At 44.8% G+C, this 18,902-nt stretch overlaps 1 protein-coding gene across 1 annotated transcript in view; it reads left to right on the top strand.

The window, feature by feature from the left end:
- The window catches only part of LOC126273256 (zinc finger protein Gfi-1-like), a 341,803-nt gene that overhangs the window by 152,547 nt on the left and 170,354 nt on the right, over positions 1-18,902 (top strand). Inside the window, exons 2-5 of the mRNA XM_049976800.1 lie at positions 10,110-10,378; positions 12,620-12,673; positions 14,615-14,719; positions 14,771-14,857. Coding sequence (XP_049832757.1) covers positions 10,110-10,378; positions 12,620-12,673; positions 14,615-14,719; positions 14,771-14,857 — 515 coding nt within the window. The remainder of the gene's footprint in view (positions 1-10,109; positions 10,379-12,619; positions 12,674-14,614; positions 14,720-14,770; positions 14,858-18,902) is intronic.

Below are 18,902 nucleotides of genomic sequence, written 5' to 3'. Positions count from 1 at the left end.
TTTTCATTCTTCAACTTGGGAATCAGACATTTCATATGAACCAAGCTCACTTACAAGGGAACCTCCCCATCGCACCCCCCTCAGATTTAGTTATAAGTTGTCACAGTGGATAAGCGTTGAAAAATTGAACACAGATCACTCGAGGGAACAGGAAGAAGTTGTGTGGAACTATGAAAAAAATAAGCAAAATATACAAACTGAGTAGTCCGTGCGCAAGTTATGCAACATCAAGGAGACTGTGAGCTCAGGAGCGCCGTAGTCCCGTGGTTAACGTGAGCAGTTGAGGACCAAGAGCTCCTTGGTTAAAGTCTTCCCTCGAGTGAAAAGTTTAATTTGAGGCACGTCCTTTCGTCTACTAATCGCACAGTTATGCGGTGCGGTTGCAAAACATAGATACTAAACTTATTACAGAGACGTCAATGAACGAACGGACAGATCATAACTTTGCGAAAATAAAAAAGTAAACTTTACACTCGAGAGAAGACTTAAACCCAGGACCTCTCCTCCCGCAGCTGCTCACACTAACCACGGGACCACGGCGCTGCTGAGTTCGCCCCCTCCTTGATGTTGCCTATCTTGCACATGGACTACTCAGTTTGTATATTTTGCTTATTGTTTTCGTAGTTCCACACAACTTCTTCCTGTTTTCTCGACTGATCTGTGTTCAGTTTTTCAAGGCCTATCCACTGTGCTAACTTATAACTAAATCTGAGGGGGGTGCGATGGGGAGGTTCCCTTGTTAGTACATTTGCCTCACCGTAACAAGTTTTGTTACAACCTCAGCTGTATTCTGAAACCAGAGACAACAGCAGTCTGTGGCAACAAGCCTGCTGCTCATGGACGTGAGTCAAGCTGTGTAACCGCTGCGCAGCCTCGCTCTGTCGAATAGCGAGGACTGTTGCGATGCCAGATGGCTCCGTCTACCAATGACACATCGCAGTCTAGCGAAAGATGTCGCACCGCGGCGAATTTCATTTCCACGGGTCGTTCAGAATCACAAACGGGAACAGACCTCGCAAATCACAATGTAAGCTTCTCGCCGTCTGTGGGGAATTGCGCTGGACGTCGCCGCTTTTGTCAGCAATGATCCGGAAATAAAAGCATAGCCGACCGTACCGATTTTTCGTCTCCTCGGTGATCCAAAACAGGGTGCTGCGAACGGCGAGCCAAATCAAATGATATCGGTTTTAAACGGGCTGTTTATTTTCTTTCGCACGGCCGTCTTTCCGCCCCGGGCGTATTATTATTTTTTGCCACCGGCGACAAAAAAAAAGAACCTTATTATCATTCTAAAATAGTTATTCGGAAGCGGAGTTTTCGTTCCTCGTTTAGTGGCGCGTAACATCGTTGCGCTGTTTAATAGGTTTTTGCGAGATTTTTTTCCGTCAGCAGGCGTGTAAAAACACGCGCTGTTTTGTTTGGCGCGGAAGTAAATTACGCGAGCACACAATCCATATCCGATTTGACGCGAATGAAAATTGGTAAAACTGTATGAAGTGTAATCAAAATGGAAATTTCTTTATTACGCAATCAAAATACGTTTAAAAGTGTTTACGTTGAAGGGACACACCATCAGCGTTTAAAAACAGGGTGCCGGGTCGGCGGTCGGGCGGCGCGTCGGTTGCGCCGGGTGAGCGCGGGCTGTGTGTGTGGGCGGCGGCTGACTTGGTGAAGCGCGCCCTGATTGAGGGCCCTGTTTGCCTGCAATTAGTAAGGAAAAACACGGCGGCCCGTCAAGGCGCCGGCTGCCCGCAAGCCGCGCTCGGACGCTACAACATGCACCATCGTCGCCGACCGTGAAAGGTTGGTCGACTGCATCGGTTCGTTTTCTATTTCGCCAGTCTACGCTGTGGCAACTGCCTGATGACGAGATACACACATCCCCCTGCTACGGTCGCAGGTTCGAATCCTGCCTCGGGCATGGGTGTGTGTGATGTCCTTAGCTTAGTTAGGTTTAAGTAGTTCTAAGTTCTAGGGGACTGATGACCACAGCAGTTGAGTCCCATAGTGCTCAGAGCCATTTGAACCACACATCCCCACCAAACTGTTAAATGGCTAAGGAGTAATTTCATCTTGCACGAAATACGAGTATGACGGACCTTCAACTAGTAGCGCGACACATTTTTTTTTTGTTTCTCGGCCAGTTTCTGTAGAAAAATTGTGGAAATAATGTTGTGGAGCATCGAGGAATATTCCCGCTTCTGCCGCTATACAGGGTGGTCCATTCATAGTGACCGGGCCAAATATCTCACGAAATAAGTATCAAACGAAAAAACTACAAAGAACGAAACTCGTCTGGCTTGAAGGGAGAAATGGGATGGCGTTATGGTTGGCTCGCTAGATGGCGCTGCCATAGGTCAAACGGATATCAACTGCCTTTTTTTAAAATAGGAACCCCCATTTTTTATTACATATTCCTGTAGTACGTGAGGAAATTTGAATGATTTAGTTGGACCACTTTCTTGGCTTTCTGATAGATAGCGCTGTAACAGTCACAAATATTTGGCTCACTATTTTAGACGAACAGTTGCTAAGAGGTAGGATTTTTAAATTAAAATAGAGAACGTAGGTAAGTTTGAACATTTTATTTCGCTTGTTCCAATGTGATATATGTACCTTTGTGAATTCATCATTTCTGAGAACGCATGCTATTATAGCGTGATTACCTGTAAATACCACATTAATGCAATATATGCTCAAAATAATGTCCGTCAACCTCAATGCATTTGGAAATACGTGTAACGACATTCCTCTCAACAGCGAGTAGTTCGCCTTCCGTAATGTTCGCACATCCATTGACAATGCTCTGACGCATGTTGTTAACCGTTGACAGTGGATCACGATAGCAAATATCCTTCAGATTTCCCCACACAAAGAAATCCGGGGACGTCAGATCCGGTGAACGTGCGGGCCAGGGCATGGTGCTTCGACGACCAATCCAACTCTCATGAAATACGCTATTCAATGCCGCTTCAACCGCACGCGAGCTATATGTCGGACATCCATCATGTCGGAAGTACATCGCCATTCTGTCATGCAGTGAAACATTTTGTAGTAACATCGGTAGAACATTACATAGGAAATCAGCATACATTGCACCATTTAGATTTCCATCGATAAAATGTGGGCCAATTATCTTTCCTCCCATAATGCCGCACCATACATTAACCCGTCATGGTCGCTGATGTTCCACTTGTCGCAGCCATCGTGCATTTTCCGTTGCCCAATAGTGCATATTATGCCGGTTTCGCTAAATAGAACGCGTGCAAAAAATCTGTCATCGCCCCGTAATTTCTCTTGTGCCCAGTGGCAGAACTGTACACGACGTCCAAAGTCGTCGCATTGCAATTTCTGGTGAATAGAAATATGGTACGGGTGCAATCGATGTTGATGTAGCATTCTCAACACCGACGTTTTTGAGATTCCCGATCCTCGCTCAATTTGTCTGCTATTGTTGTGAGGATTAGCCGCGACAGCAGCTAAAACACCTACTTGGGCATCATCATTTGTTGCAGGTCATGGTTGACGTTTCAAATATGGCTGAACACTTCCTGTTTCCTTTTGATCACAATAGCCAAACATCAACACGATATCGACCGTTTCAGCAATTGTAAACGGTCCATTTTAACACGGGTAATGTATCACGAAGCAAGTACCGTCAGCACTGGCGGAATGTTCCGTGTTACCACTTACTTATACGTTTGTGACTATTACAGCGCCATCTATCACAAAGGAAAAAAGTTGTACAACTAAAACATTCATATTTCTTTACGTAGTACACGTATATGTAATAAAAATGGGGGCTCCTATTTATAAAAACGCAGTTGATATCCTTTTGACCTATGGCAGCACCGTCTAGCAGGCCAACCATAACGCCATGTGATTTCCTCCTTCAAGCTAGACAAGTTTCGTTCTTTGTAGTTTTTTCGTATGATGCTTACTTCGTGAGATACTGTATTTGGCCCGGTACTATCAATGGACCACCCTGTATAGCGGCAGAAGAGGGAATATTCCTTGATGTTCCACAACAATTTTTCAACAGAAACTGGCCGAGAAATAAAAAAATGTAGCAAGAAATTCGCTCCGACGGTGGCCAGGAGAGTTATATCATGCTTGTGTACCCCCTCCCAGTAAGGTGATATCAGGCCATGCATTGAACGGAGATTATGTTGAAAAATAGGGGTTTTGTAGCCAGATGATTGTGGAATAATATGGTGCATTGAAATTGTGAATAAAACCAACCTGCTTTCAGGGAAAAAAGTGCTGCATTACATCGTCCTTCGTACGATCAACAGTGTCTACCTTCTGACTGACTCCCATTGCATATTCCTTATTTTCTGACGACAAAAAACCCAAAACAATTCCACTACGCATTTATCGACTTCATCATGTAGCAAGAATGCGGAGTTTTCCGTAAGTATCTTTTGGTACTTTGAAGACAACTACTCGAAAACTCCAAATCAGTGGCGAGAACGTGACTCCAAGTTTCGATTTATAAGCAGCGCCGTGGCGTACTTGCCGCAGAGTGCATCATTTCTATGGGGCAGGCCTGTCACAGCCTGCAAACAAATCAGCTGCTGCGTATTGTCACATCGTATTAGTCCACACCTGCAGATAGGCAACCCCGTGACCTGTAGTACTTGCCCATACTGGGGGCGCTGCGCTACCGAATGCGCAGCGTGACCACGTCCCACGATCTCCAGGAGTTGTAAGCTGTGACGAATTCTTTAACGTAAGGTCTTTGGTTTAAATTTTTTTCAGTATGGAGATTATGATGCTCTAGTTGCCCAGATTTGAGATAAATACCTACTGTTTACCAACTGGTACATCATAATCTTTGTGCTGATACTATGATAAAATTGTATTATGGTTTCAAAACAGACAAATCATCATACATGTTACTTCTCAAGTCTACATGCTTTTTTTTCAATACATACTAACAGCACAGGGATCAAGAAGGTATCTTTAGGAAGGTTTCTTTTTTTTAAAAAAAACGGCTTCCGACATTGCATACCGATTTTGAGGTAAAACTTACTATTTGATGAAAATTTTAACATAAAAGAGACTTAACTATCACAGGCAGAAGGTAATCATGGATGCCAAGCTTCAGACTTACATTTTTAAAGCTAAGTTGTTCGTCACGCATATTATAGTCTTTTTTTCACATTATTTCATTACAATACCATTTTGTAAGTTTTAATGCACATATTAAGATTTTTCTAAACCAATTTACTATTCCGAAACGACAAACGCCCTGTAAAATTCTTGTACATTCATTAGATCCGTCACAATTACCGCCGCTTGAACTTACATCAATGAAAAACACTATTGTCGTACTGATAAGAAATCTGAACTCTAAACAGGCTGAATTGATGGCGCACTCGCGGTTGTAACCAAATGCAATGATTTGAGAATTAATGCTCAGCTGACTTACACCGGGAAAATTGTTGTAATACCACGCATAAACTTAACGCCATCTGATCCAAGCATCCCTTTTCAGTGACAGTTGCCTATTGAAATTGCGTTTGCGATCACCACAAACAAGTAGCAGGGGCAAACGCTTCAAAGAGCTGGATAGTATTTACAAAATCCCATCGCTACTGACGGACAATTGTAAGTGAAGGGTAACTAAATCAAGTAGCACTTTTGTATCACTTAAAGAAAATAAAAAACGGAAATTACACGACGATTACATTCTTCTTTGTAGATAAATTTGCTCAAAGCTACGTATGCACAAATGCGTGTACAAGGCTGTATCATAAATTCGTGATTATTGTTTCTTGTGGTTCGGTTCATTTTTCAAGATGTTTTCTTTGCATTCCCACAACTACCATCATCCCAACGACTTCCCTTAATCCAAACAGTGTAGTTATTTAAAACTATAAAAGTGCGAAATTTCGCATATGCCCTGTGGTTTCTTTTAATGGTGACTGCAGAAGTAAATGTTTCCAGCATTACAGACTTTCTTGTTGCCCCAGTCAATCTGCCAAGACTCCCAACTCACCAGGAAACTGTGTAGCCGGTGCCCGGAAGCACTAACCTGTGCAAAGTGCCTCACAAACTGTGGTCTCTGTCATGTCTTTTGCATGTAAGTTGCCCAGTGCAATCTGCAGGTCTTTGGTGGATAGAACGATCTCGAAACAAAAGGATTGACACTTTAGGATGATCCGAAATTTCGTTTCATTATTTTTGAGTTGGTTTGGCTGCACTGTTCTTATAAACACATCCGATACGCTTTCCTTTAGTACCTTAAACACAACACGCTCTTCCACCCCTTACTCCATCAGCGACGCACTGCTTACTCCTATCAACAATCACACCCTAAAATATGTTCTTACGTGCTCTCAAATCGCTTAGAGGGGGTGGAAAGTGTAGGCAGAGGAAGCTTACATCCTCCATGTCGCCTGTACACCACGTGATATTAAAACGCAGTAATATTTAGCGATGCACTTTTACACGATAGCTGATCGCAAGTTCATCTCGAAATTTTGTCCCGGTAGCTCGGTCCGGCACCTGTTTACACGCTCGTTTCAATTAGAATTTATAATGAGGGCACATGAATACAAATTAAAATGCATTAAAACGAAATATTTTCATCGGAATCTGCATTGTGGGTCGAGCGGGCAGGTGGAAACGGGGCACCGAGTGTCGTCGGCTGTTATACGCTCGCGACCCACAGATAACAATTGTGGCGCTTGGTGCATACCGCTGGGCAGCACCGGTTAACGTGTGTGTTCGGGGGAGTACCACACTGGGCGTCTCAAACCCGGCGGTTGCTCGGCTCTGCTTCCCTTTAAGGGAAGGAGTCCCAGCCGGGAGCTAATTTCCCGTTGGGGGGGGGGGGGGGGGGGGGGGTAAAAATGGTTCAAATGGCTCTATGGGACTTAACATCTCAGGTCATCAGTCCCCTAGAACTTAGAACTACTTAAACCTAACTAACCTAAGGACAGCATACACATCCATGCTCGAGGCAGGTTTCGAACATGCGACCGTAGCAGTCCCGAGGTTCCGGTCTGAAGCGCCTAGAACCGCACGGCCACCGCGGCTGGCGTTGTGGGGTAAAATTAAAGGTTCTGAGTTTGTAAATACAAATTGAGTTCGATTGTGGTTTCCTCTGTCAGCACTATTTTGATGAAATCCGGTATTTATTAGATTATCATCAGGCATTTGACATGTAGGATAAAGTGTGATGAAGACTGCACACTTACAGTTTATCTGACGACATTCTCTGTACTTAATAAAGGAAATTTAATTTTGTTGAATTTGCTGCTTCTGGAAAACTTTATGTTGCCCCAATGAGTATGTTTAGGGAAAAGAGCTGTTTAAGGTGTGATTAAACAGATGACAACCTTTTCAATTTTGTATTTTTTTCCTACAATTGAAGAAGCAGATATTTATTTCCGTGTGCCCTGGGTGTAAGATTTTTCATTTCCACCGAAGAAGAAAAATATTCTCTTTTTAGTGTAGCTAAGCTAAAGTAAGTGATTTACCTTCTGTAGCTACTACTGAAGAGGAGATTTACTTTATTTTTACTTATTACGTCAATTTTTTTGATTCTGTAGAAGAAAAAGAGTTTATTTACATTGCTTCTAAATGCAAAGATGGAATGTTTAGTTTACTTTTCAATGAAGAAATGTTCTTTAATCACATTAAATTTTGTAACTGTAATGACGAAGAGATCATAAATTTTAGTTTAATGTGACAAAAAGTTGCGCCTCAATGATAAAGTGTGAGACAATGGATCCTAAGGACTCGTGTTCGATGCCTGCTTACTTTTAGGTCTTTTATGTCTTACTTATCACTTCTTTTACCACTGACAATGTTTATTAACATGAAAAATGTTGAATCCGAGTATACTTTAAACTGAGGGCGCCGTGCGGTTCTAGGTGCTTCAGTCTGGAACCGCGTGACCGCTACGGTCGCAGGTTCGAAATCCTGCTTCGGGCATGGATGTGTGTGATGTCTTTAGATTAGTTAGGTTTAAGTAGTTGTAAGTTCTAGGGGACTGATGACCACAGATGTTAAGTCCCATAGTGCTCAGAGCTATTTGAACCATTTTTTGAAACTGAGGGCCCCCGTCTACCTGATTGGGGCAGTCAGTTCAGAGATATGTGGAAGGAAATTGGACACCATTTCCAATAGAACCACGCGTCACTACGCATTGTGGTATTCACACTAAATTCCGAGCTGACGTGGGAAATTTGTAAGCGATCCGATCTTTAACTTTACTTTATATGCAAGCGGTACGTTTGTGAACATTTGTTCCCTACCAAAACTTTGTTTACGAGGCGCCACTTACAGCTCCAAATGCCTATAATAGGAATTGTGAGACACCTTGTACGTAGTGGAAGTTATTTACTTTAGACACACTGTAACAATAAATGGCTGCTTAGTTGATGTGCAGAACCCCTTTTAGACACGTTCGGTACGCGTGCGAAATCCAGTGAACATTTTCATAAAGGTTCATTTTAAAAGTTTCGCACACTGTACAAATACCTTCGCAGGCTTTCAATATAATCTCCATCTTCCTTATGATAGATTATCAACGTTCTTCTGTATTCCGGATTGGGTTCTTTTGTGATCGAACCGTCTGATTACTCGAGCCACCCGACTGGAAGCTTCATCAACGTTTCCCACGGGGTTTTTTCTTCAATTTTGGAAACAAATGAAAGTCTATTTGGCTCATATTAGGACTGTATGGTGGGTGGGAAGTATTATTTGCCATCCACATTTGTCTAGCCTTTCTCTCACCAGTACCGCAATAAGCGGTCTTGCATTATCGTGCAAAATGTGCGGACACCAGGTTCAAGAATGCCAGGCCTTCTTTGATAAACTTTGGGGCGAAAAACATTTTACAGAAACAGCTTGTACTTCGCACCTGTTACAGGCGTCTTCTGAGGCACTCTATTTGTAGCTTTGGCTCTACTCATGTCATACACAAATATCGCCATTACTTTCGCGTTTGAACGTTGGCGGCGGAACTTTTCCATTGTGACGACTGAGATTTCAACTCTGGCTCAAAACGTCGTGTCCAGGTTTCAACAATTCCATTGTAACGACTGAGATTTCAACTCTGGCTCAAAACGTCGTGTTCAGGTTTCAACAAGTGCATCATTCCTTTTCAAAAACCGTTCTCCTTTTGTTCGATAACGTTGAAGCAATTTTTCTACGACTCTCTGCGACGTGCTTTTTGCTCTTCACTCGGATCGTGCGGAACCCATCTGACAGCAACTTTTCTCATCTTTAACTTTTCAGTTATGATTATGTAAACTCAAGTGACAGACATTCTTGTCTCATACGCAATTACCTCAAATACGTCTCTTCGATTCTCTCTCAAAATGTCATTAACAATAACCTGAGAGGTGTAGTCTGTCGCATTTGACAACCTTGCACTTCTTACGTTGTCCTCAGTGCTTACCGACCTCCATGGAAACGAGTAGAGGACCACGATACTGTGCTACGAACCGCTACATTATTACTACACACCGCTCTCAAAGCATTGTAAATTTCCACGGAGGGATTCCATTTTGATGTAGTAACGCTGGTACTACGTGTAATCCGACCTGATTCGGTTTTAGCTTTCGTTTTAAAACTGAATTACTCACCACACAGCCACAAAACCCAGCTAAACCATATACGATCGCCTAAAGTATCGCTCACAACTGACAATTTCAGCTTGACCACGCCACCGTGACGGTCACGGATGCCTAGTGAGCAGAACTTTTGCAATGGCCCTCGTACAAACAAAGTACGGGGGCGGCTACAAGTACGGATTGGGAAAGAACTGGTTTGAAGTGGTAATGGGATATCCACACTAGTATTGACTGGTTGGGTTACAGTATCATTTTGTTTTACATTGACTGCCCCTCCGCAGATTCGACTATGTGGCCATTCTCACGTAGTTGTGTAATGTAGGTTATCAGACGGACATACTTGGTTTGCAGTCATACAATGGTCAGTAAGGTACGGGCTTGCCCGAGTCAACAATTAAACACATTGCATTTCTGTTCAGGACGTTCAGCGTCGTAGCTTTGTCGGCTCTTTGCCGACCTACCCGTCATATAACTGTCTGAAAAATAAAGTGTTTCTGCCCTCTGTGTTGCGCGCAGAAACGAGCCCGCCCCCGACCGGCGCCATCAAGTTCGCCATCAGCCGGCTAGTGGAGCGCGCCGAGCCGCCCCCGCCGCCCCCGCAAGGTCGGAGTGACGTCACCACGATGACGGAGGCGGCCTCCCAGCCGCAGGCGGAGCGACCGCGATCGCGCACGCCCTCGCCGGAAGCCGAGCACGACCACGACCCCGACTGCGACGACGCAGACGTCGACGTGGACGTCGAGGTGGAGGATAGCCCGCCGCCCTCACCGGAGCCCGTCACCCAGGTGCGGAAACCTCAGCCCTCAGCGCTCAGCCCGCCTCCCCCCACCCGACACTTTGACCACTGCCCTGTTCCTAAAGGGTACTTAGGTGTCAACTGACTTAATTACGGGTGCCTTTGAGACAACATTGCCCACGTCGATCACCACTGCATGTCCTACAATGTTCGCAAACTACATTTCAACCAATCATATTGTTTCATCTCTTGGGCAGTCTGGCATGCTGTCGCGACTTTACAGACACATCTTACCATCCCTACACCCACAGAGACTCCACACCCTATCAGTACGCAAATTCTTCCGACATTCCCTCCCAGAAGATTAAATTCACCCCTAGCCCACTCCGTTTGAGTGTTCCCCTTTCTCTCTCTCCTCTCCGTATTCTCCATCCCTTTTCCACATCTACTAGGCCCATCGAGACATACCAAAGTCCTCCCTCTCCGTCTTTCCAGTATCCACCCCTGCACCTGCCATCATTTCGACAGACATCATATAACGACGTTTTTGTAGGGAGCACATTGTGCTCATGTGGGAGCGATCTAGATGGTTGTAAAACAATAAACTGGTAGCCAAGACCGCAGGAGTTAAGACCAAAACCCATAGGCTCATACGCAATATGTATTTTATTGGTAGGTTTTTTAATATAAGCCCAGTCAGATATGCAATTGCATAACACAGCAGTGTTTTTAAATTTATATATGACTTTTGGTAGGTTTTATATATGACCAGACAGATGTGTGGTTGTGTAACTCGACAGTCTTAGAATTATGTACAAGAACTAATGACGTAGTGTTATCACACACGCAGAGAATGTTATGACGCGAGCTGTCACAGTCATTGGTGCCTCTTCTGGTAACGCCATCTCGCGACGCAGCCTGTAGTGTAAGAACAAATGTTCAAATGTGTGTGGAATCTTATGGGACTTAACTGCTACCGTCATCAGTCCCTAAGTTTACACACTACTTAACCTGAATTATCCTAAGGACACACACACACACCCATGTCGGAGGGAGGACTCGAACCTCCGCCGGGACCAGCCGCTCAGTCCATGACTGCAGCGCTTGAGACCCCTCGGCTAATCCCCCGCGGCAGTGTAAGAACAGAGCCGAAGTTGCGGTAGGACCTAGCTTGCGCTTATGTGTGATCGAGACACTTAACATTTATACTGTCATCTCTCTTGGACGCCTGTGTGCTACGTATGACAATTTTGTAATGCCTGCGTGTTATAGGCAACTATTAATATCACCATTGCCTGCCTTTATGTTGTAACCTGTATGTGTCCTAAGGTATGTACCTAAATTTATATGTATACTTGTTATATAAGTAGAGTCCAAGCCCACTTTTATACTGTTTTCTGTCCTCCCTAGATCCGATGATGGCAGCTTTAGTTTCGCCGGAACCGGAAATCATGGAATAAAATGAATTCCTGCGATGTTGGCTACCAGTTTATTATTTTACAATCATATAACGACTCCTAAATTTATACCCACACTCTTCAGCATGTAGGAACATCCAACATTTCCTCTCCTCAAAGAGAATTATTTGTCCAGTGCAAAGCCTTAAGTTTTGTAGCAAAAGTGCGGTTCTGCTTTTGAATGATTTTCGACCACCCTTTTGAATGTGTTTCAAATATCTGTTTTTTTTATTTTTATCTTTACCTTTTAAACTTCATGACTTTAATTAAAAAACAAAGGAAATGAACAGTACAATATCATGTAAATTGTATGAACCATGAATCATCTTAGGGACTTTGAAAGCTTTCGGCAATCTGCATCATTTAATCTTAATTTAGGATAGGGGCAGACAGTCACGAATGTCTTCAAATGCTATTATGAAACTCTAATACACAAAAGATACTGCTTGACCAGAAACGAAAGTGACGGAAGTGTGAGAGCCAGGTGGCAGAACGTCTACAAAACCAGTACCATTTTTTGGCGCTGTTATGGGGAGGGATGCGTGGTTTATATTAGCGTGGCTTTTTAGGCAGCATTTACCACAGCGGAAAGAGTACATACAGAACAGCAACACGAAGGTCGCTGGGTCCATTACGTATGTGACGTGGAACGGCTAAAAGGCGAAATCCTCGCTTACGACGACGATGATGATTAATTTAGAATACCTCCTCTAGTTTATTCTTTTCCGGCAGTGTATCTCATTGCTCACGATGGGCTATACCCGACCACGTATTGAAACGCAGGCTGAGTGGAGCATTTCCTGCAGCGCGTGCGCTGGTGCGTTGGTCCGCAGGTGCCGCCCCCGCCGCCGCCCCCGCACCCGGCGCCGCTCAAGCGCTCCGAGACGTTCAGCGTGTCGGCGCTGCTGCGGCCCGACGCGCCGCGCGCGCCTCCGCTGCCGCTGCCGCTGCCGCCCCCGCCGCCCCCCACGTCCGGCCAGCAGCCCACCCCCTTCGGCGCCGCCCCCGTGCCGCCCCCGGCCGCCTCCTTCGCCGAGACGACGGTGTCGGTGACGCGGTCGTTCCTCTACCCCGGACTGCCGTTCGCCGACCTCATCGCCAAGCAGCATCAGCACCAGGTAGGCACGCCCACCCCCGCGGTTGCACACCTCGTGCAGAGAACTGTCTACAATGGCCAAGAAGGCACATCGAAGCTCAAACTGTAAAGTCTGGGTAGCTGACCTGTCGCACTCAATGAGTCTTCCGATGTAAGCAATCCTACCCAATCACCCAATAGTAATAAACTAAAACTTGGATCAGCATGTAAGCTGGGAAGAGAAAGCACCCACAAAATCCCTCTCATGTCCAAATGGAATCCAAAAATGTAGGAAAATGTTCCCACCTCAAAGGAAACGAAGCAACACCCGAATTAGGCGTGTGAAATTTTTGTTACTGTGGTGAAGTGTAATGCGGCACAAAAAACTCCAGATGATCCGAGCTAGCCGTATATGCTTCCATAAGATATATGTGAGGCATTCGTTTGTTTGATCACATCAGTCCTCGCTCTGCTCAATTAGATTGGGTGCACCTTCATCCGTTCCTTGTTACTGGTTTTTGGAATACTTCTCCTCACGTATCAGACTATCATTATTCCATATACCGAGCGAGGTGGCGCAGTGGTTAGCACACTGGACTCGCATTCGGGAGGAACGCGGTTCATTCCCGCGTCCAGCCATCCTGATTTAGGTTTTCCGTGATTTCCCTAAAGCGCTCCAGGCAAATGCAGGGATGGTTCTTTTGAAAGGGCACGGCCGACTTCCTTCCCCGTTCTTCCCTAATCCGATGAGACCGATGACCTCGCTGTTTGGTCTCTTCCCCCAAACAACCCAACCCATCATTCCATAACCAGAATCCCGGATCGGCTACGTGCACCATCTTTGCTAGTATGAATAGCATTAAATCTTTCTCCATCTTCATCAGTCCTCTAGAACTTAGAACTACCTAACAAACCTAAGGACATCACACACATCCATGCCTGAAGCAGGATTCGAACCTGCGGCCGTAGCGGTCGCGCGGTTCCAGACTGTAGCGCCTAGAACCGCTCGGCCATCCCAGCCGGGCTTTGTTTCCTTGCTTTATAGCACTGTATAATGTACATCAAGGTACCTTCCAATAGAAACGTGGATGCACTCAACAAGCGTGAGCTGACTTTCAAAATGATGGAGCACAGCAATCAATCGTCCTTTGCTTTGAGGTTCTTTAAAGCAGATTTAGATTTCGGCTATGCCTGGACATTATCAATGATGTCCTACTATGTCAGTGCCCTGTTGTTTGGACTTCTGTTACAAATGAGTCAAGACTACTACCTTAAACAATGGGGGACTGAAATACTAGGACATCATTGATAACGGCTAGGCACTAGCCGAAATCTAGATATGCTTTAATAAAATCTGAAAGGAAAGAACGAATCATTGCTGTGTCCATCTTTTTGAAACTTTATAACGTAGTCCGAAAAGTATTGTGCTGAATCACACATTTGATAACTGGTGTGCAACATTCTCTTGCAACAAAATATTAATATCACTGCATTTCATGACAGCTGTGTAATTATGAACAATTTTGCTGGCATCTACGGTGCGTGAAAACTGGGGTACCGCGCTATGGGTTGAAGAGATAGCAATAAGAACGCTCGAAGTGCAATGGTGAGCAGACAAGAGGTATCGAGGCAGCCGCCTGTTTAGAATGGAGTGATAGACTCGCCCGACCCTCACGATGAGAACCCATTCCTTCGCCGGTCCCGCGTTATCTTGCGCGAGCTGTAGCAGCGCGGTGCTGCCACCTGCCGACAGGACCCCAGTGGCGGCGGGGACTACTTCCTGGCGCGCCAGCTGTCGGCGCCGTCGGCGGCGAGCTTCGCCTTCCCGCCCTCGCTGTACCCGTCTGCGGCGGCCGCCGCGCTGCACCACCACCACCAGCAGCAGCAGCAGCACCAACAGCACCAACAGCACCAGCAGCAGCACAAGGACCTGGTCGACGGCAACCGCAACCTGCTGGCCGCGCCCTCGCTCTACTTCAGCCTCGGCGCTGTCCAGGTGCGTTCGCCGCCCAACGACAGTCTCTCTCACTGGTTAAAGCGTCTGTCATTCTCCAGCAGTAAATAAGAATGTGCTGTGCAATTTGTCGTGCATGATGACAGGTCCCTGCACTGGTGTCTACAAGGTGTATTGGCCTCTCTGCATGAAGGGACAACTTCAGAATGGCGTTATAGAAAAAACTGGCCACTGTTGTAGTTGTTGTGGTCTTCAGTCCAGAGATTGGTTTGATACAGCTCTCCATGCTACTCTATCCTGTGCAAGCTTCTTAATCTCCGAGTAACTACTGCAACATACATCTTTCTGAATCTGCTTCGTGTATTCATCTCTTGCTCTCCCTCTACGACTTTACCCTCCACGCTGCCCTCTGATACTAAATTGGTGAGCCCTTGATGCCTCAGAACATGTCTTACCAACCGATTCGTCCTTCTAGTCAATTTGTGCCTCAAACTCCTCTTCTCCCCAATTCTGTTCAGTACCTCCTCACTAGTTACGTGATCTACCCATCAAATCTTCAGCATTCTTCTGTAGAACCACATTTCGAAAACCTCTTCTTGTCTAAACTATCTATCGTCCATGTTTCACATCCATAAATGGCTGCACTCCATACAAATACTATTAGAAAAGACTTAATGACACTTAAATCTATACTCGATGTTAACAAATTTCTCTTCTTCAGAAACATTTTCCTTGCCATTGCCAGTCTACATTTTATCTCCTCTCTACTTCGACCATCGTCAGTTATTTTGCTCCGCAAATAGCAGAACTCATCTGCTACTTTAAGGGTCTCGTTTCCTAATCTAATTCCCTTAGCATCACCTGATTTAATTGGACTACATTCCATTATCCTCGTTTTGCTTTTGTTGGTGTTCATCTTATATCCGCCTTTCTAGAGAATGTCCATTCCGTTCAACTGCTCTTCCAGGTTCTTTGCTGTCTCTGACAGAATTACAATGTCATCGGCAAACGTCAAAGTTTTTATTTCTTCTCCGTGGATTTCAATTCCTACTCCAAATTTCTCTTTTGTCTTCTTTAGTGCTTGCTCAATATACAGATTGAATAACATCTGGGATAGGCTACAGCCCCGTCTCATTCCCTTCACAACCGCTGTTTCCCTTTCATGCCCATCGATTCTTATAACTGCCATCTAGTTCTTCTACAAATTGTAAATAGCCTTTCGCTCTTTGTTTTTTACCCCTGCTACCTTCAAAATTTGAAAGAAAGTATTCCAGTCAATATTGTCAAAAGCATTCTCTAAGTCAACAGAAAAGCTGCATGCCCTCGGGAAAAATTACGGCTGTAGTGTCCCCTTGCTTTCAGCCGTTCGCAGTACCAGCACAGCAAGGCCGTTTTGGTTAATGTTACAAGGCCAGGTCAGTCAATCATCCAGACTATTGCCCCTGCAACTACCGAAAAGGCCGCTGCGCCTCTTCAGGAACCACATGTTTGTCTTGCCCTCCGTTGTGGTAGCTGGCCAATAGTGGATAATATTCCGTTGGTGCACAAATTCGTAATGTTTTTCAATAAGTGTAATAAACGTTAGTCACTGATACTACACTGAAGAACCAAAGAAAGTGGTACACCTGCATAACATGGTGTGGGGCCCAATTGAACGCACAGAAGTACCGCAACACGACGTGGCATGGACTCGACTAATGTCTGATGTGGTGCTAGAGGGAACTGACACCATGAATCCTGCAGGGCCGTCCATAAATTCGTAAGAGTACCAGGGATTGAAAATCTCTTCTGAACAGCACTACGTAAGACATCCCAGACATGCTCAATAATGTGAATGTCTGGGTCATTCGGTGGCCAATGGAAGAGCTTAAACTCAGAAGAGTTTTCCTAGAGACACTCTGTAGAAATGCTGGACGTTTAGGGTGTCACATTGTACTGCTGTAATTGCCCAAGTCGGTCGGAATGCACAATGGACACGAATGGATGCAGACGATCCGACAGTCGTACATAGACGTATCAGGGGCCCCATATCACTCCAGCTGCACACGCCCATTACAGAGCCTCCACCAGCTTGAACAGTCCACAGCTGACATGCAGGGCCTACGGATTCATGAGGCTATCTTCGTACCCGTACACGCCGATCCACTCGATACAATTTGAACGGCACTTGTCCGACTAGGCAACATGTTTCCAGTCATCAACAGTGCAATTTCGGTGTTGACGGGCCCAAGCGAGACGTAAAGCTTTTTTATCGTGCAGTGATCAAAGGTGCAGGAGTGGGCCTTCGGCAGCGAAAGCCCATATCGATGATTCTTCGTTGAATGGTTCGCAAGCTGACACTTGTTGATGGCCCAGCACGGAAATCTGCAGCAATTTGAGGAAGGATTGTCCATCTGTGACGCTGAACGATTCTCTTCAGTAGTCGTTGGTGCCATTCATGCAGGATCTTTTTCTGGCCGCAGCGATGTCGCAGATTTGATGTTTGTCCGGATTCACACACATTCACACAGATTAAATACAAAAAATTAATCACAATGGCAGTATAAAAACACATCCCAAAAAACAAAATGTCTGGTTATGTACTCGTTCTGCTTTCCCCACCAAACAATTCTCATCCCATACTCACACGTCACTGACCTACGTAATAATTTTCCTACCACAAACTCTGGAGGATTTATGCTCATCTCCCTGTGCAATGCAACCCACATGGTGTTGCCAGGTAGATGGCTGACTCACCTTAATTCACTCTCAGAGTATCTGAATATCAAACTCACGTCACTCGAGCTATCTCATAATGGAAGTTTTGGTATCTTATTTATCTCACACTCGGATCCTCAACTGAATGCTAGGACCAGCACTTCTAATTCTTTTTATTGCCTCATAGTCATGTTGAGACTCACACTGTACTCACCACGTGGAATTAAGTGTCTCTAATTCAAGTTCTGCACATGGAAATCTTAATTATTTTCAACTTATATTTACACACGCAAGTATTTCAACTTAATACTACCACACGCTAGCATTTCGTCTTATAATTACAACACATGGTTTCTTTGTCACTTCCGCAGAATCCTATGTTCGCCATGAATTTTTTTCCGAAGAATTTACATGTGCATCCCACCAAACCATTCTGAAAAGAGAAATTATTAGTTTATGTACTTGTAAATATTCTACATGCATACAATTTTCAATTAAATTTGTTTTTCTGGAGCACACATAAAGCACGTCTTCACACCTCAAGAACCAGCGGCAGAGTGCTGAAACATGGGCATTCATCCGGCTTCCACAGAATTGTGGGAGGACCTTGCAAGCGTATTGGTGAGCCATATTCCAGGCCGTCTAGTGCTCTGGTATATTTTCTCTCTTTGGTTCGGCCAAAGGTGACCAGAGAACCGTCTCAAAGATGATTATAGCATCTACCGTCACCATCTGTGGTCAGCAGACGAACATCCATTCATTCATCTACACCTACACCAACATGGATACTCTGCAAATCACATTCAAGTCCCTGGCAGAGGGTTCATGAAACCACCTTCACAATTATCTATTATTCAAATCTCGTATAGCGCTTGGAAAGAATGAACACTTATATCTTTCCGTACGATCTCTGATTTCCCTTATTTTGCCGTGGCGATCGTTCCTCCCTATGTAGGTCAGTGTCAACAAATATTTTCGCATTCGGAGAAGAAGGTTGTTGATTGGAATTTCGTGAGAAGATTCCGTCGCAACGAAAAACGCCTTTCTTTTTACGATTTCCAGCCCAAATCCTGTATCATTTCTGTAACACTCTCTCCCATATTTCGCGATAATACAAAATGTGCTGCCTTTCTGTGAACTACGGGGAGCGAACGGTTATGTATGATTGTTAAGTATGGGGCTACTGCATCATTACCAAACTGGATTCAGAGATCTATTTTAAGGAAGTGCACATCTGAATAATTAAATATACAAATTGCCCTTCTTTCCTACATTGGTATCCGGCTTTGGTGTATTAAATAAAATAGTGTTATTATCCAAAAAAGAGCAACGAAGTATGTTGTACACCTTTTCTATGTCGGGCAGTATTGTACTCTTTGACTAATTTACG

This window comes from Schistocerca gregaria, chromosome 5, assembly GCF_023897955.1.
Source record: "Schistocerca gregaria isolate iqSchGreg1 chromosome 5, iqSchGreg1.2, whole genome shotgun sequence".
Classification (NCBI taxonomy): domain Eukaryota; kingdom Metazoa; phylum Arthropoda; class Insecta; order Orthoptera; family Acrididae; genus Schistocerca; species Schistocerca gregaria.
This window is presented reverse-complemented; position numbering and strand designations above follow the sequence as displayed.